This window comes from Rhinolophus ferrumequinum, chromosome 22 (assembly GCF_004115265.2).
Source record: "Rhinolophus ferrumequinum isolate MPI-CBG mRhiFer1 chromosome 22, mRhiFer1_v1.p, whole genome shotgun sequence".
Classification (NCBI taxonomy): Eukaryota; Metazoa; Chordata; class Mammalia; order Chiroptera; family Rhinolophidae; genus Rhinolophus; species Rhinolophus ferrumequinum.
This window is the reverse complement of record NC_046305.1, coordinates 5,628,677-5,654,592: the sequence shown is the minus strand read 5'-3', so window position 1 is coordinate 5,654,592 and position 25,916 is coordinate 5,628,677. Positions and strand designations below refer to the sequence as shown.

Here is a 25,916-nt window from a genome sequence, read left to right as displayed (position 1 = left end):
TTTCCCAAGTCAAGCTATTGTCCTTTCAGTCTTAGTTGTGGAGGGCGCAGCTCAGCTCCAGGTCCAGTTGCCGTTGCTAGTTGCAGGAGGCGCAGCCCACCATCCCTTATGGGAGTCGAACCGGCAACCTTGTGGTTGAGAGGACGCGCTCCAACCAACTGAGCCATCCGGGAGCTCAGCGGCAGCTCAACTCAAGGTGCCGTGTTCAATCTCAGTTGCAGGGGACGGAGCCCACCATCCCTTGCGGGACTCGAGGAATCGAACTGACAACCTTGTGGTTGAGAGCCCACTGGCCCACGTGGGAATCGAACAGGCAGCCTTCGGGGTTAGGAGCATGGAGCTCTAACCGCCTGAGCCACCGGACCAGCCCCAGAAACAGTTAACTTTTGAGATCCCACCCCTCAGCCAAGCAGCTGTTCCTCTCCTTTACTAGCAGCAGAAAACAAGAGACTGACTTTCAGAAGAGAATTTTTAAGGATTTGTACTCAAGAGCTAGCAGTCACAGATGGGGGCAGGCGTGAGGACCACCGTGAAAACAGAGGATTCAGATACACTCCTTCGGGAAGAGACTTGATTCCTCCGTGAAATGGCCCTCCCCTGATTACCAGAGACCCCGGTCAAACGGGCAAAGCCCTGCCCTTGCTCATAGCACTCCACCGGCACGTACGGACCTCACCCTTCAATGTGACCACACAGTAAAGGACCGACCGTCAGACATCAGACATGGAAGTCAGACCAAAGCAAGATATATATACATATATATGGATTAAGAAATTCTGAGGACACAGAGACTAGGCAAGGAGAAGATAACAAAAGAAAAAGATAACTGTTCAACATGATCACTTCAACATAAGAGAAAATACTGCATCCATGAAATAGACAAGAATATCTGAAGGGACGGAGGGAGAGTTTTCTCAGAAGCTACTAGAAAATGTCCTTAAGTGAAGCAAGGGAGTAAATCCACAAAAGAGAGGAAAACACGAAGCCCTGGAAACAGGAGACTTACCACAGGAGGGAAGTGAAGAAAAGCCCCTAGAATGACAACTGCGAGACCATCGTACGGACAAACATCCATGACAGGTTAGGATTTATGAAGAAACCAGAGACTGGGACCACTTGGGTCAATCAGGGTGTATTTACCCAACACACACGGTGGGGAGTGGCCACACAGAGCGGACAGACTGTGAACATCTGTCTCCGAACGTCCTCACCCGTCGACGTAGTTGTTGTTGATGAGTTTGAGGAAGGAGCCCATCAGATCCGCCCGAAGCCCCAATGCTCCCACCTATACATGCACATGTGGAGCAGAACCACACTTGCACACCTGAAGCCAGCTCCTGGGGCCAGATACCGCCAAACGCTGGAGGTTACGCGATTATTTCGATACAATGTGCATCGTGCCACACATGCACTGCACACAGAACCCTCCTCTGAGGCCCTCAGCACCTCCAGGCTGACAAAGCCTCAACGGTGCACTGTGGGACGAGAAGCAGGTTTAGCTCCCCAACACCTGTGAGTCACACAAAGCAGCCCCAAGAGGCCCCATTCTACAGCCGTGCAGCACGTCAGGAGAGCAGCCAGCCCACACCCACCGGAGAACCTAGAAGCATGTCTTTGAAAAGGGGAGTTGCTCAATGACCTGATGCCCATGACTTTATCAGGAGGCATTTGTAGGTTTTGGGGGACAGTTTGCAATTGAATTAGTGATAGGTACATGTATTAAGTTTTCTATCGCTGCCGAAGAAATTACGACCGATTTCAGGGCTCAGAACAACATCCATTTCTTATGTCCTAGTTTCTGTGGATCAGAAGTACAGACACAGCACCGCCAGGCTCCCTGCCCTGGTCCTCACGGGCCTCCATCACCTCAAGCATTCATTCATTCAGCCCACATTTTCGGGTGCTGATCTGTGCAGGCCCACGTGTGACTTCGGGGAGCTCACAGCTGGGAGGAAACTGACGAGTTACCTGCAGAGGGAGTTCGGGGGGGGGGGGGGGGGTCGCCAAAGGAAGCACAGAAAAGGGACAGCCAGGAACACCTTCCCAGAGCAGGGGACACCAAAGCTGAGTTTGGAAGGGTAGAAGTTTGCCTTGGGCGCAGGACGAACTGCATTCCAGGAAGAGAGAATATTCCACGACAAGGTCAGAAGGCATACAAACACTGACTGCTCCAGTTACATGGAGGAGTTCAGCCCGTGGAACATGAGACGAGAGAGGAAAGGACAACAGCGTCTGGATGCTCAGTAGGTACCTCCAGGAAACAACTGGAGGTGGCACCTGGGCCAACGTGGGTTATTATTGTAACAGTGATGCCAGAGAAATGTAACTAGCATGTGAAACCCTGTCGTGAAGGATGGAACTTCTTAGCACAAAGGAAAAGTAAGACAGTTAAGTATAGATAAGGCAGTAGTGGAGGTAAAAGCTGAACATCGCCAAAGTGGCAGGAAGATGACGGAAGTGGAGCAAACACTGCAGGTCAGTAGGAGCCACCGAGCCATTTTGAGCAAGTAGACAACCTGACGAGGAGGGCTGGGTGCTAGGGGCCAGCGAGGCAGGTGCCAGGGGGAAGAGAGGACGCAGAGCTGTGAGAGCCGTTCAGAAGGTGGGATCCGTGGGGGCCGGTCACCACTGGATACGGCTGTTAAGGGAGAAGACGTGTGATGATACAGCTCAAGCGTCTGGCTGGAGAACCGGGAAGGTGGCAGGGCCGTTCTCCGGGTCAGCAGACACAAGAAGAGAAGAGCAGGGAGGAACAGCAGTCCATGCTCATCATGAGCAGAATGAATTTCTAAGAACAGTCTGCAGTTCACAGGCTGTCTGTGAACCACCGTCCGGACTTCAATATCCGCAACTGGGGGGATGCCCAGCTCTGTGACCTCTGGCCTTGACCACTGAAGGGAGCGAGGCTCAATGTTCTTCTGCCTGACGACTTAATGAAGTTTTACCTTACCAGCCCGCCAGCTGCCCTGCTGCTGGTTTGGGGGGCAGGGGTGGGGGCTATTAATTAAGGTGTGCGGGCTAGCCGACACCTGATAGTACCGCTGTGTCCTCTGGCCCATAGCGGCCCACGTCTGGGACTTAAAGGGCAGACACTGAAAGCCACACAAGCTCAGGCCCCCCTGCCCAGGGCCCGGATCTCTGGGCACACACCAGGCAGAACCCATGTCAGCTCTTGCAGGCTGCAGAAACCTAACACTGCCTGACCCACCCCCAGGGCCACCAGGAAATTAATGCTCACCCAGATACCTGGTCATAATTAAACTGAACAAAGACACAGCTGCTCTACCTTTCTTTTTTAATCACCAACATGCAGCCCTGGGGATTACTAGCTTTGGGGTGATTTAGGGGAGGATTACTCTTTCATTAGTGTCTGGGGTCAGTTCCAATACACTGTCTTAAGAGCCCTGTAAGATACCTTCCCACGCCCACACTTCATCCCACTCCAGGTCGGAAAGGTTCCATTATACGAAGCAAGCTATTGGTCAGACCCCCAAATATCAGATTTTTCACCAGAAACATCATCCAAAAGTGACTTCTGCCCTGAGTTTCTGGGTGTCTCCGAGAATGTCACTCTAAATCTCTTTCCCTGAGATGAGAAGGAACGGCTCTGGGGTAGGAATATGGCTGTCCTCCACGTTGACAAAGAGTCTTGACTTCCCTCCAGCGACCACGTCCTCGTGCAGCTCACCCAGGGACACACACACACTGACCGTATGCTGAAGTCGGGGCCCTCCAGGCTGCGGAGATGGAAAGGCATGTGCCCCGCCCAGAGGCATCAAAAGACAGGAAATTGTAAACACTGTGCGGCGGTAAACAAAACTTGTCTGCAGGCCAGAGTCCTGCAGAGACCTCCGCTATCTATTTATACTTTAACTCATTCAGCAAATATTTCTGAAGTGCCTTCTCTCCTCTATGTGGCGTGCTCAGCACTGGTGGAGGGGGGAGGATATGGCAGTTAGCAAAAACAGACGCTGCCCTCATGGCCCAGGCTGCGAGGGATAACACGCTGATCCGGGAGGGAGGGAAGGCGTCCCTGAGGAGCGAGGCAGGGTACGCAGGAGGGCACTCGGCAAAGAGCGGAAATACAGGGCAGACGAAAGAGCAAGTGTGAAGACCAGACGGTGAGAGAGAGACAGCATGACAAGAGAGATCAGTGAACTCAGAGTGAAAATGAAACGGTAGGTAACGGCCAGACCGTACGAGACTACATAGTCTTGGAGGTCACAGTATGAAACGTTGCCTCGTCCTAAAAGTAATGGAAAATGTGTTTTTCAAAGACCACTCTGGTTACAATGACGAGAATGTACTGGAAGATGCTAGAATTCATGTAGAGAGACAAAGTACGAGACACCGCCGTTAGCCTCAGCGAGGGGTGGTGGTCGGCTGGACCACCTGTACCGCCTCTCAGAACCACAAATGCCATCTCTACTCCCTGCTGCATGGTGGTCGTTTGAATCCACAGTGGCCTCCTTTAATCTTCAAGGAGTAGCTCTAGTTCTTGGACTCGAGAATTTGGTGGCACCAACCTGGGTTTGCTTTCTGATATGACTCCCATTCTCTCCATAAGTACAGTCTTCACGTACAGCCTATTAGCTGGCTTCGTTTTTTCTACCCTAAAGACGTCAAACCTCTGTACTCTGACCCTTTTCAGAAGCCCTTGGGTTTTGTGAACCACTTCTAGCTCTGTCACAGCTTTCTCATCACAGGGGAAAAAACCCTTTTTTTGGATCTACGTGAAACAATTGACGTTAACTAAACTTAACTGTGGTAGTCATTTTGCAATATGTCATTCAAATCATTTTATTGTCCATCTTAAACTTATACAAGGCTGTATGTCAATTATATCTCAATAAAACAAAGACAAAAATTCTGGAGAGAACCAACAAAGTGACACTATAAAGTCAGGAATAGTGGTAATCTTTGTGAAGGAGATATACAGGACGTAATAACTGGAAGGGAGCACACGGGAACTTCTGAGATGTTGGTGATGTGCTATTTCTTAACCTGTGTGGTGGTTTTACCATCACTTTGCAATACCTCATTGAGCTGTACATGTGTGATTGTCTTACATTTTGTTTCTGTCTTTTATTTTTCAAAATGTTTAAAATAAACCAATTATAAAAAGACTGAATGGATAAATCCAAATTATAACTAACACGTCTCTCTCCATAGTTTATAGAAGTAGACAAAATCAGAAAGGTTAGAACTTCAACAACACTATCAGACAATTTGACCTAATTGATATTTATAGAACACTCCACCAAACAACTACTAAATACACATTCTTTCCAAATATACATGGAACATCCACCAAGACAGAATGTATGCTGGGCCAAAACAAATCCCAATAAATTTAAAATTAGACTCATTTAGAATATGTTCTCTGACTACAATGGAATTATAAATCAGGAATATTTGGAAAATCCCCAAGTGTTTGAAAGTTAAACACAGTTCCACGTAAGCAATGAGTCAGAGAAGAAATCACAGGAAAATAAGAAAATATTTAAAACTGAATTAAAATGAAAACACAACATATCAAAATTGGTGAGATGCAGCTAACGCAGAGCTTAGAGGGAAGTATGCAGTATTATATTAGAAAAGATGAAAAATCTAAAATCAAGTATTTAAGCTTCCACCTTAAAAAGCTAGAAGAATAAGTTAAACCTAAGTATAAGGAAAGAAATAATAAATGTAAGAAAATAAATCACGTAAATGAAAAACAGACAACCAATAGTGAAAATCAATGAAACAAAAGTGCATTGTTTAATTGTAAAATATATCATACCACAAAAGTGCACACACACAAAACATACAGTGCAATGATTTATCAGAGTGAACACCTTCTAAATACCATTTGACCAAGATATAGGATATGACCAGCACCCAGAGTCCCCCTGTACACAGTGTCCCTTCTCAATCACTAACCTTCCAACCCTTCCTAACTTTTATGAAAATAACTTCCTTGCTTGTCATATAATTCTACCACCTACGAATGCATCTTTAAAATCTAGAATTTAATTTTATCTGGTTTTTAATCTTCATATAACAACACAGTATGTGTTAGATGCGTTTGTTGACCATTCATGTATCATTTTTTTGTTCTATGCCTGTTCAAATCTTAACAGAGGTGTCTTTGAAACGATCAATAAAATTCATAAATCTCAAGCTAGACTAATCAAAATAAAGAGATGAGACACAAATTGCCAGTATCTTCAATGAAAGAAGGGACATAACTACAAATCCTACAGACGTGAAAAGAATTTCAAAAATTATGAACAACTTTATGCTAATTAATTTGACAATCCTGGTTTACGCAAAGTGACCAAACCAGCTAGGTGTGCAGGAATATCCCAAAATAAACACTTAAAATTTCTTACCTTTCAAAAACCTTCAAAACTGTTCTTAGATTCATGTTAATCTCTAAGTCATCTGAAAGAGAGGACTGCATATCAATTCAGCTCAAAACATATCTTTAAGTGTCTACACTGTGTGCTACCCATTAAGGATTCACATTAAAGACATGGTCTTATGGTCATATAAGATTTAATTTGGTTTAGTGACTCCAAACAAACATAAATAAGAGACAACACTAGATTTATTAAAGATCATAATGCTATCATTTATTAAAGAAGGGGGAAAGAAGCAAAAAAAAAAAAAAGAATTGGTTTGTGATATTTGGGGGAAAACACAGCTTATCAGCAAAATTCTTTCTCTAAAATGAGTCAGTAGAAAGAACACAGTCTTCATTGTATGAAACAGAGCCTCCAGGTAGGAAAAGTAGCACACAAGAATGTATTTTTGAATACAAAAAGTTCAGTTACGCAATCAACAGCATTCAAAATCAGCTGACTGACTGTACAATTACAAAAGTGATTCATGTTTTAACAAAGTGTTTTCAAAGCTCATCACATCACAACAGGCACAATGGTCTGAAGGCACAGAAACTCCCCGTGTCGCCCCCAACTTCACAATCAGAATTTACAAAAGCAGCAAAAAAAAAATCAGAGTTCAGGGTTTTGCTTTTGTGTTGTTTTTTTGCTTCCTTTGTTCAAAGTGGCTAGGTCAAGCAAAGATATTGAAAAAGGCAAAATAAACACTTTTCATAGCAGGAAGACCCCAAGACTGAGTGAGTGTCCCCTAGGACTCACCTTGAGGACATTGCACAAATACAAGCTCGTGTGTACTCAGGGCAAGGTCAGTGTGGGACCCTCCACAGGCAGAGCACGGCACCTGCCCATATACCTGTCTGGTCTCACAGGATGATGCACAGGACGCCCCGTTCATAGCAGGGAACCTTTGTCCATGACCCTTTCTCTGGTGCTGTTCATCACATGTAGTGACATTACTCTGTCGTGAAAGCATACATCAGTATTTTATTACAATGCTACGGACTGATCTCGGCTTCAGCCAGCCGAGTTTCTCCCATCTAGAGAACTCACTCTTTCCTGCTTTCAGCTCGTCAATCTACAGAAAATCCTAGTACATGTCTAAGCCTTGTATTAGTTTGTCAGCTCCTGCTAGGAGGGATGTAACTGTATCGTCCCTTTACTTTAACTAACACTGGCTCTGCTGCTCCCGGTCCCTCTCACGAGCCCTGGAGTGAGGTCTGGGAGGCCGGGCTACACAAACATGAGCATCCAACAGCAAAGCTTCGGTGTTCCAGGGATGTGGGAGGGCTCCCACGTATTTGGAGTAGAACTGGAAATAGCCAGAAAGTGGAACTAAACACCAAATCTCGAGTGAACTAGGATGAAATAAACTGTACAGCACTTTCCTCTTTACTCAGCTACAAACTCTCAAGATCTCAGAATTTCATAAAATTATGAATTGCAAGGCACTTTAAAGTCATACAACTTAACCATCCAACCAACTTTTTTAATAAGAATTCCCCCCAAAAATCTGTAAGTCTAAATCTAAATTCTTTTGTTAATTTCTTACCAAGAGACACACAGATATAAAATCGGTATTTAACTTCAGTGGAAGGTCTACTAACTTTTCAAAAAATGACATCTGCCAAGAAACTGCACATCTTTAAACATCAAAAAATTTTTAAATTTTAAAATTACAAAAACTATGGTAAAAATCTAGCAAGGTGGCTTGATAACCCTTTAAAACACTGATCTGTTGTTGATGTGTTGAAAATGAAGCCTAAGGAGAGGCTGTGGGTTTTTACGTATTTGTAACTCTGCAGCTGAACGTAGTCACGAGTCACCCGAGGAAAGTGGACACCAGCTGCCCACAAAGGGATCCACAGCCACGGGCTGCGGCTCAATGTCCTAATTCATTCCATGAAATCTCTCAGCACTGGGGCGACAGCGCTTGTGGCGCTCACAAAATCAGAAGCAGCCAAATCAGTATCCCCACTCCCCTCTTTTGAAGGTATAACCCACTTAATAGTTTCCTAATGGAAGGATCCCAAAGTCCTTTTATTTACATGCATTTTGTGCTTTTGTGCCTTGCTCCCCGAGCACACACTGACTAGGGTGGAAAGGAGGTGGCACTCAGGAAAACAGTCCACAGAACCGCCCTGCACGAGTGACAGAGAGAAGCTGCAACCGCCTGGGGAGAAGGCTCCACCGGGGAGAGCCCCGCCTGCCCTAGAGATGACAGCCCCAGCCCACCTGGGAGATGGACAGCAGGCATCTCCAGCCGGCGCAGCCCAGCCAGAACCAAAGGGGAAGTGTCTTACAGTGAGACAAGAGGAGAAGGGAGGCAGTGAGTTAGCAGATACCCCCAGTCTCGGGGCGCAGGGAGGGGAGATGGCCAAGAGCACGGACCGGCCCTCCAGGTGGACAGCGGGGCTGCTCCCAGCACGGCTATCAGAACCAGCAAGAGGCGCACGGCTCCATGCAGCGGGAAGTGGCACCGCAGGTGAGCACATTTCCAGTCTGCAAGAGTCACCTCCAAATCAGAAACACAACGGCCTGTCCTCCACCCAGCAGCCACCAGAGCAGGATGCAAAGGAGGGGAGCAGAAAACGGAGACCACGACCAGCTCCGGGGTCTACAACCCCAACTCTCCACTCACCTCCCCGCTAGGTTGCTTGGTAACAGCTTTCAGTGGATTTGAAATGGATTTTCTCCCACAGTCCAGCAGACGAAGACAGGTCAGGAAGCAAATAGAGAATAAGGTGGCAGGAGAAATTTAGGAGTCTGAAGATCCTGGAAGGAAGAGCTGTCCAAAAGCTGCCCAAGTGTCCTGAACAGAGCCATGTGAACAAGTGGCCACCGGGCCACCAGAGCTAGGGCAAAGCAGGCGCTTTTCTGCAAGAACCGGCGCCCCTTACGGGTGAAATCTGGCACACACGCCTTACCCTGACTCTTCCTTCTTTATATGAATAATGGAGACAAGACCACTAGCCTGCAGTTATTGCGAATATTCAATGAGATCATGCATGGGAATATCTACAGTTCCAGACACAGAATACGAGATAAAATTTTCTTACATAATCTAATGGCCAGACACATTCACCCTGTCACCTTCAAGGGTCATCCGTTATTTCTGGGATTAAGCAGCAGTACCGACCTTTTACTGAGTTACCATTCACCTGTGCTGGGCCCTGTGCTCAGCACCTGACATGTATTCCATTGACGTCCTGCAACAACCCAGCAGCAATTGTTTCGTCCCGTTATTTTGAAACAGATGAGCAATCGGAGGACCACAGGTGAGGTGACACGAGTGTGTGCTACGCCACGTTCACGTTCATGCAATACACCCTGGTGACATCTCAAAAGGCACCCTAGAGCCCTTCGGAGATCTGAACCATCTCCGAGAGGCACCTGGGAGGTGAAAGAATTCCATGAAAGCCAGAGGGCAGCATTTCACTTCCATTCCTGGCTGAAGGCAGGTTGGGAACGCAGCCTAAGGCAAGATGCCCGTGAAGGCCAAGAAAGGACCTGGACAGACTGGCCCCACACTCCGCCCATAGGCCTGTTCACACCTCCCCAGCTTAGAAGGCCGGCCAGAGGGAGCAAGAGTTCAGCAATCAGCCACAAGCAAGGAGAGGACAGGGGACCACTGCCGGTGTGTGGGAGCCCAAGTGGGCAGCTCGCCTGGTGAAGAGCAGAAAGGAGACTCCATCTTCCTGTAGGAGGCCTGCGGATGCCAGCAGCGCCACGGACTCTGGCAAGGAAGACGGGCCATTGTGGTGGCCAGGCAGCCAGGAGCTCAAAGCACACAGAGAACAGAGATCCTGCAGGTCCAAGAGGACGCTTCCCAAAGGGAGACTGGGCGGGAGACACGCAGTGACGTAGCTAGACGGGGACCAGAAAAGGCACAGGCTTGGCTGATGCCAACAGAAAATAGTTACAGGAGGTACCCCAGAGGTACTGTACAGGAGGTACAGGAGGTACCAGGAAACGTGGGAGCATGAGGTGAAAGCTGGGGCACCAGGCTCTGGGCTCAGTTCTGCCACCAACTGTGGCTTTGGGTGGATCTGGTGATCTCTGTGAACCTTGACGTCCCCTGCTTCATCACAAGGCGGTGCCAGGACCAGACAAGATCACGGACACAAAAGGATTTTGTCCACGGTTAAGCATCAGGCCGAGATGTGACCACCCTGTAGTCTGTCACGTCTCGTCTTCTCCCAGTGCTTCCAGCACAGGCTCACGTGTCAACGCCGGGACGTTCGAAAGGTCACCGGGAAGATGTGCCTCCTTCCTGCTGGCCCCACAGGGGGCTGCCTTCCCACCCACTCTCCCTTGGCCCCACTCCAGCAGAGAATGGAAAATAAAATCCGTTTAAAAGCAAACATTTATAAACAATGAAGAAACAAAATAGAGCAGAGAACATCAAACATTTTCAGCTCCTATAGGCTGTTCTCCAAAGGAAAAGCACCCTTTTCTCTGTTGCTTTGTCCCCTCTCAATCTCGTTCCAGGACGTCATGAGCACAGTTATGTGGACAGAGGAGGAAAATAAGACAGAGAAACCCGAGAGAGAAAGAGTACCCTGATGTCAGCAAATCTGTTCCACAGTCAGGTGCGGATCAAGAGCCAGAGTGCCGAGGTTCAGACTTAAACAGTACCTGTCACCAGAAAGCCTTCCTACCCTCCCCGGCCAGGCTCTGCATGGGCTCGTGTGCAGCTGCCAGGGCAGGACCACCTGTCCCCAGACGCCAGAGCAGAGGCATGTCCATGCCACGTGGGGCAGGGTGACGGTCTCCAAGCCGAGGGCCAAGTCTACAACTTCCTGTTGAACCCCAACTCCGTCCCTTACTGCTGCACCCCAGCCATCTCCGAAGGGGCTACCTGGGGTCACCTGGCCATCCCTGCCTCCCAAGGCTTATGTGCTGCTCAACACGGTTGTCATTTATGAGAATTCAGTGGGACACCATCCAAAGAGGGAAGGGATGCAGGAGCGAATTCCTCCCCGTACCACCCAGAGCCGACCCCTCCCACTGTGCTACAGACACATGGGGCTGGGGACACATCACTGCCACGAAAAGCAACCCATGAATGTTCATACGGCGAGAAACACACTGCTGCAAGACGAAAGGCACATGTCTGTGAGAGAGGTTTAAAGGTATGTACAAAACTGTCCACCAGCTTCCATCCACAGGGCCTCCCAAAGCTTTGCACAACTGGCCGCGCGTTATGCAAGACACGCAGAGAAACACTTCTTCACAGCATCCCTAGGAAGGAAAAAACACAAAGATCAATGGGAGATCACCACCCAAGGCGCCCGTAAGTGGCAAAGACCCTCCTGCAGATTTCCTGGCACCCGGGGTAGCACGCTGCAGAGCAGAAAGTCCCCAGACTGGGAGTCGGCCCACATCTGTAGCTGGCTTTCTCCTGCACAGGTCACTTGTCTAGTTTGAGCCGCGAATTTCTCATCTGTGTCAGGGGCTGTCCCTCCCCACTTACCCTACAGACCAACTGTGGGAATCAGTGCATTGAACAGAGCAGGTATTTACAAAATGGTAGAGATGACGAAAATCAGAGGGAAAGATAGGAAGAAAGCAGAGGCTGTCGGAAACCAAGAAATTACTCAGGTCCTTGTACTTTTTATCCACCAGAATCAAAGAACACACTCAGCGCAGCCAGTGACATCGTCACTCGGGCCTGTCTCCCTTCTAAGCAAGCAGCACCGGTGTGCCAGGGAGGGCCCGGCACCGCGGGGCTCTCGAGCCTGCAGCTCCTGTACTGCCCTCTCCATCCCAGGTACCTGCTCCTGGCAAGTCAGCGTGCAGCGTGCACGGAACGACAGTGCCCCACGAAGCACTGTTCGCCCACCCCCAGCAGCACGTGCATCTGTGGGCCCCAGCCGGGCTTCCTGTGTTCTCAGCTGCACGCGAGCCCAGGGCACTGGAGGGCGCAGTGAGTGAACACAGCTCCAGGGGTGGGCACTGTGCTTTACTTTCTGGGGCCCCAGGAGACACTCTGCCCGAGAAAGGCTTCTGTGACCAAATGAGATCCGTGAGGGCAGCTGAGAGCCCAGATTATCAAGGGTCTGGCAAGCTGGCGCCCATTCCGCAAGCCGCCTCGCCCTGAATGTGACGAACGGGGTGACGCCCATCCCGTCGGCCCCTCTCCAGCATCTTCATGCCACGGTCAGCGGCAGACGTGTAAGACAGGAGTCTGCTCCGGCCCCCTCCGCTCACCCACCATTTCCCATTTTCTCAACACAGTGAAGGAAAAGCTCCTACTTAGTAACAGGTAAAGACAGAAAAGAGTAGACGCTAAATGGAGACATTAGAACAGAGGCAGAAGCAGAGGTGGCTCCACGTGCTAATTTCAGGAGGTTTGGCGTGTCAGAGCCTTGGCGAAGGGGCCGGCCCGCCCTAGTTACTGATGAAGCCTCTGAGGCCACACTGTCATCAGGCAACCCTGGCCCTGCCCACTGTCCCCTGATAAACTCTTTTCTGAAACATTCCCATCAGTGGGAATCTGCAAGAAAACAAGCATGAACTCAGACCCCTCCATCTCTTGCTCAGTGATATTGAAGTCACATCCACCTTAGAGAAAATCTCCTCAAAGCTACAGATTATACGGGTGACAATGTGCACATATGTACCACATATATCACAGCACAATGTTCATGGCACCAGGAGGTGGTGGGCCTGGGTCAGTGTCCATCACCGGTTGTATAATGAGGGGAGAGGCAGCCTTAGTTTACTAGTCTATAAAATGGGTATGCAACATCTGCCTATTTGTCTCAATGGACTTTAGTGAAGATAAAATAACACGCTCTCTCTGAAAACATCCATACTAACAGGCCCTGGGGAAACACATCACCACCGCCAAACGACAGAAGTTACAGTTCTGAGTACAGTCCGTCTTACCTTGCAAATGGTATGAAGGAAAGGCTATACCTACAATGAGAAAGAAACACAAAAGATCAAATCAAATGAAGGGCGTAGAGGACTACACAGTGGAATGGGCTTGTGAGCTGTGGGAGCATCTGCAGTGGTTTATCAGAGCCCTCTCCCTGCTCAGGGTAGAGGGTGCATGCACACGCACGCACACGTATGCACACGCGTGCACACACACAAGTGCACACACAGGCTGTGCCACAAGTATGACTGGGGAGGAGATAGGAGTGTCATGTAGCCGAAGGAGGAAGGTAACACGACCAGATGGAGACAACCCGTCACCTCAGACTCACAGGGCTACAGCTTTAACCAGATGCACCAACAGAATCACCTAAAACAGGCAGATTCCAGGTACGCAGGTGGCACGGAAGCCCTTTTCTGAACATCAAACTAAATCCAGACCAGTTATCCTCTAATTAATTTTACAAATCTTCAACAGACCATAACTTCTACCCAATTGGGATACATTTTCTGTTCTGCTCCTAGTCATTTTAAAAGAAATCTATGATCTATGTCTCTCCAAGCCCAACAATATCCTGGTGACACAGCTCGTCAACCCCCTGCCGAGAAGGGGACCACAGAGGGAGGGGGCCGTCCACAAGCCTAAGGACCGGGTGTGGTGTGTCAGGCGGGCGTCGTAGGTCGGCAGCCCTAAGGAAAGCCCGCCGTCAGGACACGTCACTGCCGGAGGGGATGCTGCCCTCGCTTGAGCCCACAGGAAAGCTGAACCTTTGAAAACTGGCTTCGACATCGGTCCACAGTCATTCCCCCTCACCCACGGTTTTGCTTTCCGTTTGCAGTTTCAGTTACCTGTGGTTGGTCAACCATGGTCTGAAAATATTCAACGGAAAATTCCAGAAATAAACAATTTGTAAGTTTTAGATTGCGTGCCGTTCTGAGCGGCGCGATGAAATCTCACGCTGTCCCACTCGGGACGTGGAGCCCCACTTTGTCCAGCGTCTCCATGCTGTAGACACTGCTGCCTAGTAGTCACTCAGGGATCAGCTCGACTGTAGGGGACTGTGGTGCTTGAGTTCAAGTCACCCTTATTTTACTTAATAACAGCCCCAAAGTGCAGGAGCTGGGATGCTGGCAATTGGGATACGCCAAAGAGAAGCCACCAAGTGCTTCCTTTAACTGAAGAGGTGAAAGTTCTCAACGTAATAAGGTATTTTACCATCTCACACAATCCCAAGAAGTACAGTAAGATATTCTGAGGGAGACCACATTTGCATGAACTTATAGTCTATTGTTATAATTGTTCTACTTTGTTTTAAGTTGTTATTAATCTCTTGCTGTACCTAACTTACAAATTAAACTAAAATCGTAGGTATGTTATGGATAGGAAAAAACATAGTATATAGAGGGCTCGGTACCATCCAAGGTTTCAGGCTTCCACTGGGAGTCTTAGCATGTACCTCCCACGGACAAGGGGGGGACGGCTGTAGAAGCAAAGACAGGCATGTGTAGGTGGCTACAAATTTCTGCCCCCAAAAAACACAAACATAAGCCGTACACCAGGCCCTTTCAGTTCCCACCAACAAAATGTGCGTGTCCTATTAAAATCGGGCCATTCCAAAAGGCACTGGGAAACTGCATTTATTCAGAAGTCCAAAACTACTCAACGAAGAGATGGGAGCTAAGCGGGCAGTCTTAAAACCCGTTTCTACCAAGTAAGAGTGTACCCGATCCTCGGACACTTGACTTTCAGTCCCTTTTCTAGGCATTACAGCAAGCATTTTTTTCCAAAGTGTGTCGGTCAGAGCTCTACTGAAACTGTTCAGAAAGGGAGGCACACAGCATCCCTTGACAAACTCTGCAAGTATCTACAGAAATGCCTCAGAAGCTACAGATTCCATAGGTACCACCACCCTCTCTCTTTCACGTTGGAACGGTTCGAAAGGCGATGAACCTACAGCCCCATCTGTGGTTTCAAATAACCTTTTACTAACGTGTGGCCCGTGAGTGACACTCCCCTGGCCGTGCTAACAGGCCTCCAGGGCATATGCGCGTCCGACAGCCCACGGCCACCGTTTCCGTTCCGTCAGTCACTGTTCCTCGTCTCCCCTGACAATTCCCGTTGTCCTTCTGCTGAATGATTCATTCCATCTCTCATGCAATGCTCATTAGTTTTCTTACCACGTTCCCTTTTCTTTAATGTCTTTTTGACTCACGGCCCCTGTAATACTTCATTATCCTTGCGCTTACGGGACATGAATGATTCAATAATATGTACATCTCAAAACCAACCACAAGCCCAGGAAAAATGCTGCAGCAGGCGAACACCCGCCGAGGCCACTCAAAACCCTCATGCCGTCTCCTGGCAGCAGCCATCTCCTGACAGGCTTTTGCTCTGGAGCCTGACTTCACCTCCATCGCTGAGAATCCTTGCACCGGACAGCTTCCATGTTTTCCTAATCCTCTCAAATCCGTGCTATCTAGGATTTGATGGCCTTTGGCTGCGTGAGTCAGAGAGCGATGTGGGCGGGGACTATTTCAAAGGGTACTTACCACGTCAGGGCCAAAGACTGCAAAATGCAGAAGATGAGTGCAAGCCCTTTGTTATGCCACTGAAAGAAAAAGGATCGAGTTCCGTGAACGGGATGAGCGCATCAACCAAAAAGGGTAAGGAAAACGAAAATACACACTTACCCAAAAGGCAGAACACAAGGTGAGCGCAAAACACAACTAGAAAGAGAAGGACATGATGAATTAATACGATGACCAAGACACCATGGGGAAAAAAAAACCGTGAAGACTTATCATCCTTGGCAAACTTACACTGATACGTATCAAGCTGCAGTCATCAGACGCTGTGACTGCCCTAGCAGCCAAGAACACCCCTCATGTCAGAGCGTTTCACCCGCCTGAGTGCATGAAATTAAACTAGCCGACAAGAATTCATGTCGATTAAAAAGAGAAGGATCTTCTTCTACGTTTAAATGTTCCCAACGTCTCTGTCTGCCCAGCAAACAAAAATCACATTTCTGGTCCAGCCGCTTGCCCACCCATCTTTCCATTCAAACATGCTCAAGTAGGTTTCTCACACACGTCTGTATTTTAACTTCTGCCCAAACTCTAGTGTCGGGCGTAAAGGGCCATGCGAGGACAAAGGTTCACATCAGCTGTCCGTCTCACAGTCAGCAAGTCGGCTCTTTGTTTACATGTCACCTAACACTTTCCTTAGGTCCCTTCTTAGAAAGTTCTAGAATTCTACGAGAGACTTGTCCGGGCCCCCATCTCCATCGGGGACAGGCCAAGAGCCCCTGGTGCCCACGATGGCTGTCGTCAGCTTGAGCCTGTCATCTCCATCCTTCCATAACAGTAATTTCTCAAGAAATAGGTTCTAAGTATTTGCTTTGTGTCCAGCAGTGGACCCAAGGCTCTGAAAGGACACAAAATAAACAGCACACATGGACATGGCTGAGAGAACTGACCTATTTGAACAAATAAAAGGTACACAAATGAAACTGAAAATAAAAGTACATTGACCAAGCTCCAAGTGTGGCCATACTGATAATGACAAGACGAGGACAGAGAGTGTGGTCTGGAATGACCTGGATGGTCGCAGGGAAGAGAACGGGAGGCATCCTGGGTTAACAAGACGGGAAGATATGACAAGACCGAAGGAACTACCGTCAGAGCAGGGAACACAGTGGATGGGCCTCGGGGAGACCGGACACACCACAGGAAGACTGATGAAAACAAGTGTGATCCTCTAGTCAGAGAACATCGAGGGGAAAAGCGCCCACCCTAGGAGACTGAGCCCCCCTCTAGAGAATGAACTGTGTTTCCGAGTTATTCCCTCCCAGTTCTGCCTGTGTGTGGCTTCGCCCATCACCGGGAGGGTGTCCGAGCTCACTCACTACACTTTGGCCAATTGGACAAGCAGCGCCCCCTGGGGGCGCTTTCTAGAACTGGCAGTACCTTACCACCAAGGAACGGAAACACAAAGCGGGGGTAGCTATTAGCGAAGAACGCTCCTGTCCACCACAGTGCTGGCAGGCATCTGGTAGTCAGTCAAGATGAAAGAGAAAATGCCACAGAGCAGAAAGAAAACTCCCATGTGAGGAGCCCAGCCGAAAGGCAGGCCTTACCAGCACCAGGATAGTTGCGATCAAACGTGTGGGCTCAAACATTTTCTTCAGCTGTTTCATGGGTCCCATGAGGAAGACAGTGCTACGAGGCAAATGTGCACAAGCCATTCAGACCAGAGCAGAACCACGCGAGGCACACCAAGTTGCCTCCCCCCTCCCACCCGCCCCCAAGATTATCTGTGGCCACAGTCGCCGTCACACAGCTAACATCTGAAAAGCTCTTACGTTGGCCCTTTTGCACACTAGTCTCATTTAATCCATCAACAACTTACGAGGTTGATCGTGGGACAATTATCATACTTGTTTTACAGATGGAGACACTGAAGCCCAGACCGGTTGGTTGCTACCCAAGGCCACGCAGCTGGTAAATGGCAGAGCGAGGCTGAAAGTGTACGTAGGTCTGACTCCAGGCCACCTCTAGGTGAGAGGACCCCTCTCTCCGAGGGGCCACCTTGCCTCCTTCACAATCTACCCATGGAAACCAACCAACCAAAAAGACTCAGGTAATTTAAAAGACAAACCGTATCTTACAGGCTTGGGTTGTTTATGTTAAAAAGTAGAACATTTCATTCTTCCTAATCTGCAGGAAGTACGCCTAACGATGATGATAACATTGGAACTACACCTGGGAACTACTGCATGCTCGCTAAATGCCAGATATCACACACTTGACCTCACCTCATCCCAACAACTCTGTGAGTCGAGTGTTATTCCACTTATTTTAGAGATGAGCACATGAAGCTCAGAAAGGTTAACTGACTTACCCAAGATCACACAGCTAGGAACTTAAGGAGCTGGCACTCAAACCCACATCCGTTAGATTCCAAAGCCCCAGAAGCCATGCCTGGCGTGCCTTGTGCAGGGATGGAACCTGACAGGCGGCTAGTGAGAGACTGCACAAATGATGCACAGCCTCACGCTTACCACCCCATGTGTCAGGGCTGGCTTCGCGTCATGTTTCCTGACTCCTTCCAGAAACGCTCCATGTGGCATCACCCAGGGGTCGCTTGTTAGAACCAGGGTTTAATACAAGCCAACCAGCAGATAACATGAGCTACTGGGTGTTCAATAAAAACAAAGATTTTAAAAATAAGTCCACCTCCCTTTGCGGTGTCGTTAAGTTTAATCTTGAACTCAAGGCTGCAACCTCAGGTCAAGTGTCTGAGCTGAGTATACTCTTTAGCCAACACTGAACAGAAGCAATAGAAAAGACTGGTGTCAAAAATTAAGTGCAGCATGTACACAAAAATATGAGCTTATAGGTAAAGCCAGCTAGGAAATAACAATTTGTTCCCTTGTTATTTCCCTGGGCAAGGCTGCAGAGAGGCAGCTCCATCAGGATTTGCTAGTAATTCTTTCGGACTAAATAGCTCACCCATGTATTATGCTCAGTCTACATTCCACATTATAACCTACACGGTCCGCCCAAAGCAAAATCCCCCAAAAGTTAATACATGAGAACTTTCGAGGCAAGCGTTGACCTCTCTGAGGGCCAGCATTTCACTATCATGATCTTTAATAAATTATGATTTAAAAAGGTGGCCAGTCATGCAGGCAATCATTTGGTTAACATTTCCAGCCAGAACCAGAACTAGGATTGGGGACGGTCAGGGACAAGACAGAGGTACAGCCCTTGTCAAGCAGTTTACAGACTTGTAACAAGGTAGTGTGACAAAATGCTAAGTGTGGTGTCACAAATATATATGGGATATGCAGAGGCCCATACAAAAAGGAGGTCAGTGATTCTGGACGGGAGGAGGTAATTCAGAGGCTCGGGGACATGCAGGAAGTGCAGCCTGGCTGGGGGTGCACTGGCGGGGGAGGGGGGCGGGGGGGTAAAGGCAGCCCTCAACGGCACCTGCAGAGGGACCAGGAGCCACTAACGGGGTTCAGCAGGGAGGTAAATGCCTGGCCTGCAGAGGGGTGATAAAGGAGGCAGGGAACCCGCACAGGACGCCTGCAGTGGCTCGCAGGAGAAGTGAGACGGCCAGCGCTAAGAGCAGCTCAGACAGCACCTGCTCTAGGAAGCCCTCCTGGTCCCCAGCTCCAGGCACATGCCTCTCCCTGAGCAGCTCTCTCTCCACATCCTACTATGTTATCAGTTCACATGTCTGTCTGTGAGCTCCATCACCACGGAAACCAAACCACACTGGGCTCTGAATCCACAGAGCCCAGCATGGTGCAATCCAGGCTCCCCATGGGGCACGTGAGTCTGTCACTGAGGGACAGCAGCCATGGGGACAAAGAGGTAGGAACCAGCAGGGTTGGCACCAAGCCTCAGTGAGTAATGACGGGGGAGGGGCGTGGGCTCCCAGGACTCTGCAGCCATTCACTGGGACACAATGGAAGGGGAGGAAGAGGCCAGTCCAGGCCCAGTGGGCCCTCAGGGAGGAGTCCGCGCCCTCAGGGAGGAGTCCGGGCAGTGCGCCCGGCTGGCGGCAGGACTGGAGTTGTCCGCACGCCCTTGTGGTTGAAGCCTTGGAGTGAATGACCTTGACCCGGGGAGAGCGGGAGCAGGGGGGCATCTGTGCGCCCACAGCTCGTGGAATGGGCTGCCCACACCTGGGATTGCTCCATCAGTGCCCATGCCGGTCTGAGGTGATCTTACAGAACACGTGTCAGCTGCAGCCACTGGCCCAGGGGCCTTTCTGAAACCACTGCCTCCGCCTGCGGCAGCCGGAAGACCAGAGCAATGGAGAGGGTCGTGCTGGGAACCTGGAAGGCCATCCAACCCCCCCGGGGCCATGGGTCCCTCACTGCAGAATCACAACCATAACATATTTCCTGCCTCTCACAACGGGATTTCCAAGATAAACTAAAAAAACAAACATATTTTGAGGTGACAGGACATGGATGGAATGTATTTTAACTACCTCTTTTCTCCCCAAATCTTTAAAAGTACTGAGGCACCCTCCTGCACCCCGCACCCCCAAGCACCATCCACATCCATTTCCCCATCTAATAATAACTGGCTGGGATTAGATGAAAAGCTGTTACCTCCCGATGGATGCAATGTTTCCAAAGGTGTAAAACACTGCGAAGAGGTACAGCCCCTTCCTGGGCACCCAGAGCAGAAGAGTCCCCTGGAAGATAAAGCAGAGGGTGTCGGCCGGGACGGTCCCCTCCCACCAGCCACACAGCCAGGACGCACAGAAACCTGCACCCCTGCCCGCCCCCTCAGCTCCGTCTCCTCTCATCCACACATTTACGAGAAAAGGAGGTGGATGAAAGGGGAAGGGGAGAGGGAAGGAGGCGGGGGCAAAGCCAGAGGAGGGGCGGGCATCTTACCAGCAGTGAGCAGAGAATTCCTGTGCCAAAACACACCACGAAGCCTTTGATTCGGGTGTTCCAGCTTAAGGAAGACGCCTCAGACACCTGGAATTTAAACAAACCGGATCACGTACATGCAGACGCATATTTAGTCACCCAAACCAAAGGAAGCACATAATTAAACTGAGAAGCAGGCTGTGGACTGGCCCTGAGGAAGCTGGGAACACAACCCCACGGGAGCCCTCGGGAGCATCCGTCCGTGAATCGTCCATGCAGCGCCGACCAGAGGCTGGACACCTCCAGAGGTGGCGACTCCGCCTCAAACACAACCCACTTCCCAAACAGGACGGCAGCCCTGGCAGGACGAGGCCCAGACCGGAAGGGCGTGAGCTCGGCCAGGCAGGGGCCCAGCACGTGGGGCAAAGAGCGGGACGGCCCTCAGGAGGTTGTGGCCACGGGGCATGGTGTCCTGCGTCCCCCAGCCAAACTGCAGCGGCGCTACTGCCACCGGAAGGCAAACCCTCCTCAGGACTGTCACCGAGAGATTCACTGCTTGATGCCGGCATCAGCCAAGTGACCCAGGTGGGAGGCACATCCCGGTGATCAGTGACCGCCCTGCCATCCTGCCTCTCTGCCACCGAGAGCAAAGCTCAGAGGAGGCCATGACGTCCAGAAACACTTTGCGAGGAACGGGGAGTGAGGAGCTCCCAGGGGCTTTTTCCCACACGTCCGCACCAGAGACCGGCCTGGTCTGCCACCTGCCGCAAGTGGCCATGGCCGCTCCAAGCTGGGCACAGGCAGCTGCCACCGAGACCAAAGGCCTTCCCTGCGCAGCCAGGGCAGGGCAGCAGGCCGGTGACTGTTCACGCAGGATCAGCTCACGTGGACAGCACAGTCTCCATATGGCAACGTGGGGAGAGCTTCTAACCAGGAATTCCCAACGGCTGATGGAGGAAGGGAGGTGGTGGCAGAGGCTGCGAGGGTCCCTAAGCTGGCAACTCCCTCAGCCTTACCTGCTCCCAGCTCAGGACCTGGTTTCCACCGTCTCCAAACTTCCTGTCAAACCAGAAGCTCGAAGAGAAGGACCAGAGGCCCCGCCAGGTGTGGCAGGCATTGCCACAGAGGGCTTTGTCTCCACTCAGGAGTAAGGTATTTAGGGCAGGTTACCAAAAGGGGTTCTCCTCCTTCCCCATATATTCACACACTGCAAGTGGGCTCACGACACTGCAATCACCCCCAGGTCCCCCAGGAAAGACAGACACACACACACTGCAGCCGCAGGGACATATGGCAACACATGACCCTGTTCGCGCAGGACCAGTAACACGCAGTGGAAGCTGGGTGTTAGGACCAGAGAGATGGGCCACCTGGTGCCACGATAGGAAAACCTCTCGTCCAACACGAGCCAGCTGATACTGTCATCAGGCTGCACCTGGCACCCAGACATTGGGTTAGACCCCCTCTGACTAACCTGTTCAACCTCCTACCAAGAACAGGATTCGCTCAAAAGCCACCACTCCTCCTAGTCATGCAAGAACCAAAGAACTTACCTTGCCAAGGTGGAAGAAAGCACCGGGCTGCATGTAGGGGGAGAAGTGTGACAGCAGGATTGGATGGGGTCCGCTGACTGCACCACCCTCCCCTTGGCACCAATAAGGAGATTTAAAAAGATTCAACCTTTTTTTTTTTTTGAAAGAGGATTAATGTTAAGTATCAAATTTGAATTGACCCTGGTATTTAGGGTACTAAATAGTCTCAACAGGACGGTGAGAGTCCAGCCCTTAAAAAAATCAAACTCACTGCCAGTAGGAAGCAGTCTGCTTTCTACCTTCAGAAGGAAGTCGACACGTTGGTTCTACAAGTCTCACAAGCCAAATTCCATCCAACTGTCACCCTATTTGCCAAATTGGGGGTTGGAGCGAGATAACTTTTCATCATTGTGTTTTTCCACTCTATGTGGTTACAAGGTCACGGGCAGGGGGACGCTGGTTTTCTACTTCTTTTAACTGGTCTCAGGGAAAGCTAAACACTTCTTTCTGCCAGTTTATGAAAATAAACTCAGTGGACGTAAGAAGTCTCTCTCAGTTCATGGTTGCTGGGAACCGTGTGCTTTTTGGAAATTAGAGTCGCTGAAACAGTACCTGGAGAAAATCTGGAGGCAGTATGTGCGCAAGCTGCCTGACTGGCAGTTAAGCACAAAGGGCCCTCTGATTCTGGGATTCGGAGCGAAGAGGGGTTCTTGCCAAGGAGGAATAAAGCTAAGAACTGTTCGGGAAGCAGGGCTGGTAACCACAGGTGAGAAAGGAAAACTGCCTCACTCCTGCGCTTTCCAACCAGGTACCATTCATACCTCCCTTGTTCCTGGAATCTTTTGTAGAAACAAAACCTGTACTTTTAGAAAGCAGCCCACTGACATTCAAGATTAAAGGTGTAGTCACGAAGATGAAGTATCAGAAAACTCATCACGAGGCTACCTGTGATTAGACATGGCCGGGCAATTTTTATAATCACCTAGTTCCCTATGCAGGAGAAACAGAACTAGTCATGCTTTTATTGTTTGCATCAAAAGAAGAACAGTTCTAAAAAGCACTCGTTTCTGGTGACACTTCTGACAGCTTATACACTGCATGACGGGTATAAACAGGAATCCACCCGTGGAAAGAGGCAACTGACAGATTTTAGAACAAAAGAAGCATCTACTCTCTAAAATAGATTTACTGCATGCCTGAGTTTCCGACACTTTAAAGACCGTGATTTAAAGACTGATTGTATTCAACCATCTTAGGTAAAAGCCACCTCAGCATTTAGTTTTCCGTCTGTACTACATCATCCACTCTGGAGGGTCTGTCCACTGCTTCATGATTATTTTCTAAATATGAAATGTCTGCATCACCCGCTGTCAACACCCCTCCCTTCTAGAGTCTTCAGGAAGAGAAAGTGTCCCCACTGGACTCCCAGCTGCTCATAAAAGCTTATGACAGTCTATGTATGAGACATAAAGCTTTAGAGAAGCAGGACTGACAACCACCCAAGTTTTCTTAGGCCCCGTCTGAGGTTTGACTTGAAGATTCATCATCGAAGCCAGAAATCAGAACAAAGAACTCGTGAAATTACTCCTGAGCCTTGACCAATTAATTAATAAAAGCAATAAATGAAAAAGAACCCACAGAGATGGTTTGAAATGACAAAAAAAAATTGTTCGCATCAATTTCTACAATACTCGATTCCTACAGTGTCACATCTTCAAGGTGAAGATGCAGAGTATAAGTTCTTGGGTTCTGAGATTTCAGCGGGGCAGGGTATCAGCATCATACAAAACTCAGAATAAAATCAGCAACCCCAAGAGTGGGTGAGAGAAGCATCCAGAAAACCACCAGCGGCGCTTATTAAAATGAGAGGAAAAACCTCATTTTACAGATGGGGAAACACACACCACAGAAGTGAAAAGACATGCTATTTTGTTATCCAGAAAGAAAAGACAAAAACAAAAGCAAAAAGATAGGAAAGAAGCGTTCTGTGGGGCTCTAGAACACAGAGCTTTCGTGCCCAGATTTCAGCGCGACCAAAACCTTTCTAATAAAACACAAACATGCAGTCAGTCTCGGGCCTCCTTCGTTGTCCGCAGAGTCCCGTGCAGACAGTGTGGGCAGAGAAACCAGATGGGGTGCCCGCCCTCAGGAGTTTCGCGGTGGAGACAGTTCACACAACAACAGGACACGTGCACAGGCCGGGTGGCAGTGTCACACCCACAGCGTCAACTACCAGGTAGGAACGCGGCGCGGGGCACCCGGGCGACGCCACCAGCCCCGCGGCGCGAAGCAGGAAGAGCCCCCGGCCCAGGAGGTGGCCCCGACCCTCGAACGCCCTCTCCCGGGTCTGCAGGGCCCGGGCCGTCCTCCAAGCCCCGGGATGCCGCCTCCTCCCGCAGAAGTTTCGCTCCAGCGCCGCCCTCTCTGTGCGGGGGGATGGGGCGCAGAACGCAAGTCAACAGACGCCCAGGGCAGGTGCCCAGAGCCGGGGCCGGGCCGTGGGGGCTGCGCAGTGGGAGCAGGGTCGGCGCGGAGCCCCGCCGGGGAGGGGGCGCGGGGCGCGGGGGGTGGCAGAGCCGCTTTCCAGGAAACCCTGGAAGTCCTGCTCGGCTTCCCACGACCAGCAACCGGCGCTCCCCAGGCCCCCGCGAGGCTCCGCGGAGGCCGGGATGGGGGCTCACTCACCTCGGCCAGGCCGCCCCGGTCCTCGGTGTCCTGCCCGCTCAGCACCTTCTTCAGTTTGTCCATCCTGAGCCAGTCCGCGCCGCCGCGGCCCGTCCGCCGCCGCCTGTTGCGCTGCTCCGGCCGCGGCCCTTCCGGGTGCGCGCCCCGCCCAGGTGCCTGCCCACCTGGCCGCCGCTCGCGCAGGCGCCTGGCGGGGGCCGCCTCCGCCTTCGCACCGCCCGCTTTGACCGGCTTGTTTGGCCCAGGGCGTTGGGACCGAAAGGAGAAGTGGGAATGGAGGGACGACGAGCCTGCTAAACGTCAATTCCGTGTCCGGCGCCGCGTCCCCAGCCTTCCCGCCGCCCTCCCCCGTCTCGTTGGTGCAACAGACCCGGTGTCACCACGTGCAGGAACCCACGGCGGAGCCTGGCCCCTCCACACGCTCCCTAGTTGGGGTGGGTGCAGACTTGTGCTTAATCCGCGTTCTGATTGGTGCCACGGTGAAAACAATTTGGTGAAAATCACTGGAGGCCAACCGGAGTAAATTCCATCTAGAACAGGCTTTGTGGAAACATGAAAAAGAGTAATACTCATTCCACCTGGAGATGCATCGGGAGGTGTGATTTCAACAGAAACCCGAGGCTGGGGTGCATCCTGGGTGAGGGAACACAGGAATATTAGATTGGCGTTGTTGGTTTCTTTCACTGACCTCAAACGACCCCAGTGCTACTTAGTCTATATTGGAGAATGTTAGAATTTGCATTGGAGTCCATTTTACTAGTTCTACCATTACGCAAGTAGTTATGTTTGGGGAACATTATACATGCGTATCTTAATCAATCTATTCTTCATTCGAAAAACACTTCCTGAGTTTTATGTGCTACGTGCTGGTGGAGAAATAGGCAGTTTCTGCTCTCAGAGTGGATCCCGGAGAGGGTCTATCGATACACGTTGCGGCTTCTCCAGTGGTAACTGGTGGTCCTTGTTACCTAGTGCTAGGCTGACGGTGGGCACGCGCAGGTTTTCGCAGTTGACCTTGGATAGCC

At 50.2% G+C, this 25,916-nt stretch overlaps 1 protein-coding gene across 1 annotated transcript; it reads right to left on the bottom strand.

Annotated features, from left to right (window-relative positions):
* Positions 1 to 7,020: 7,020 nt before the first annotated feature.
* Positions 7,021 to 25,038, bottom strand: SFT2D2 (SFT2 domain containing 2). The gene is made up of 8 exons (XM_033092591.1): positions 24,892 to 25,038; positions 20,696 to 20,782; positions 20,405 to 20,490; positions 17,408 to 17,489; positions 15,963 to 15,998; positions 15,822 to 15,880; positions 13,281 to 13,310; positions 7,021 to 11,630 (listed from the first exon to the last, which is right to left on the bottom strand). Exons 1-8 carry the CDS (start codon positions 24,952 to 24,954, stop codon positions 11,591 to 11,593), a joined length of 483 nt encoding a protein of 160 aa, XP_032948482.1. The 5' UTR covers positions 24,955 to 25,038; the 3' UTR covers positions 7,021 to 11,590.
* Positions 25,039 to 25,916: the final 878 nt, after the last annotated feature.

Excerpts from the sequence above, each read along its gene's own strand:
- SFT2D2 (XM_033092591.1), bottom strand. The coding sequence starts at position 24,954 with ATGGACAAACTGAAGAAGGTGCTGAGCGGGCAGGACACCGAGGACCGG. Across the intron at positions 20,491-20,695 it reads GAATTCTCTGCTCACTGCTG|GGGACTCTTCTGCTCTGGGT; the intron begins GTAAGATGCCCG and ends TTTATCTTCCAG. Across the intron at positions 11,631-13,280 it reads TCCTTCATACCATTTGCAAG|GGATGCTGTGAAGAAGTGTT; the intron begins GTAAGACGGACT and ends TTTCCTTCCTAG.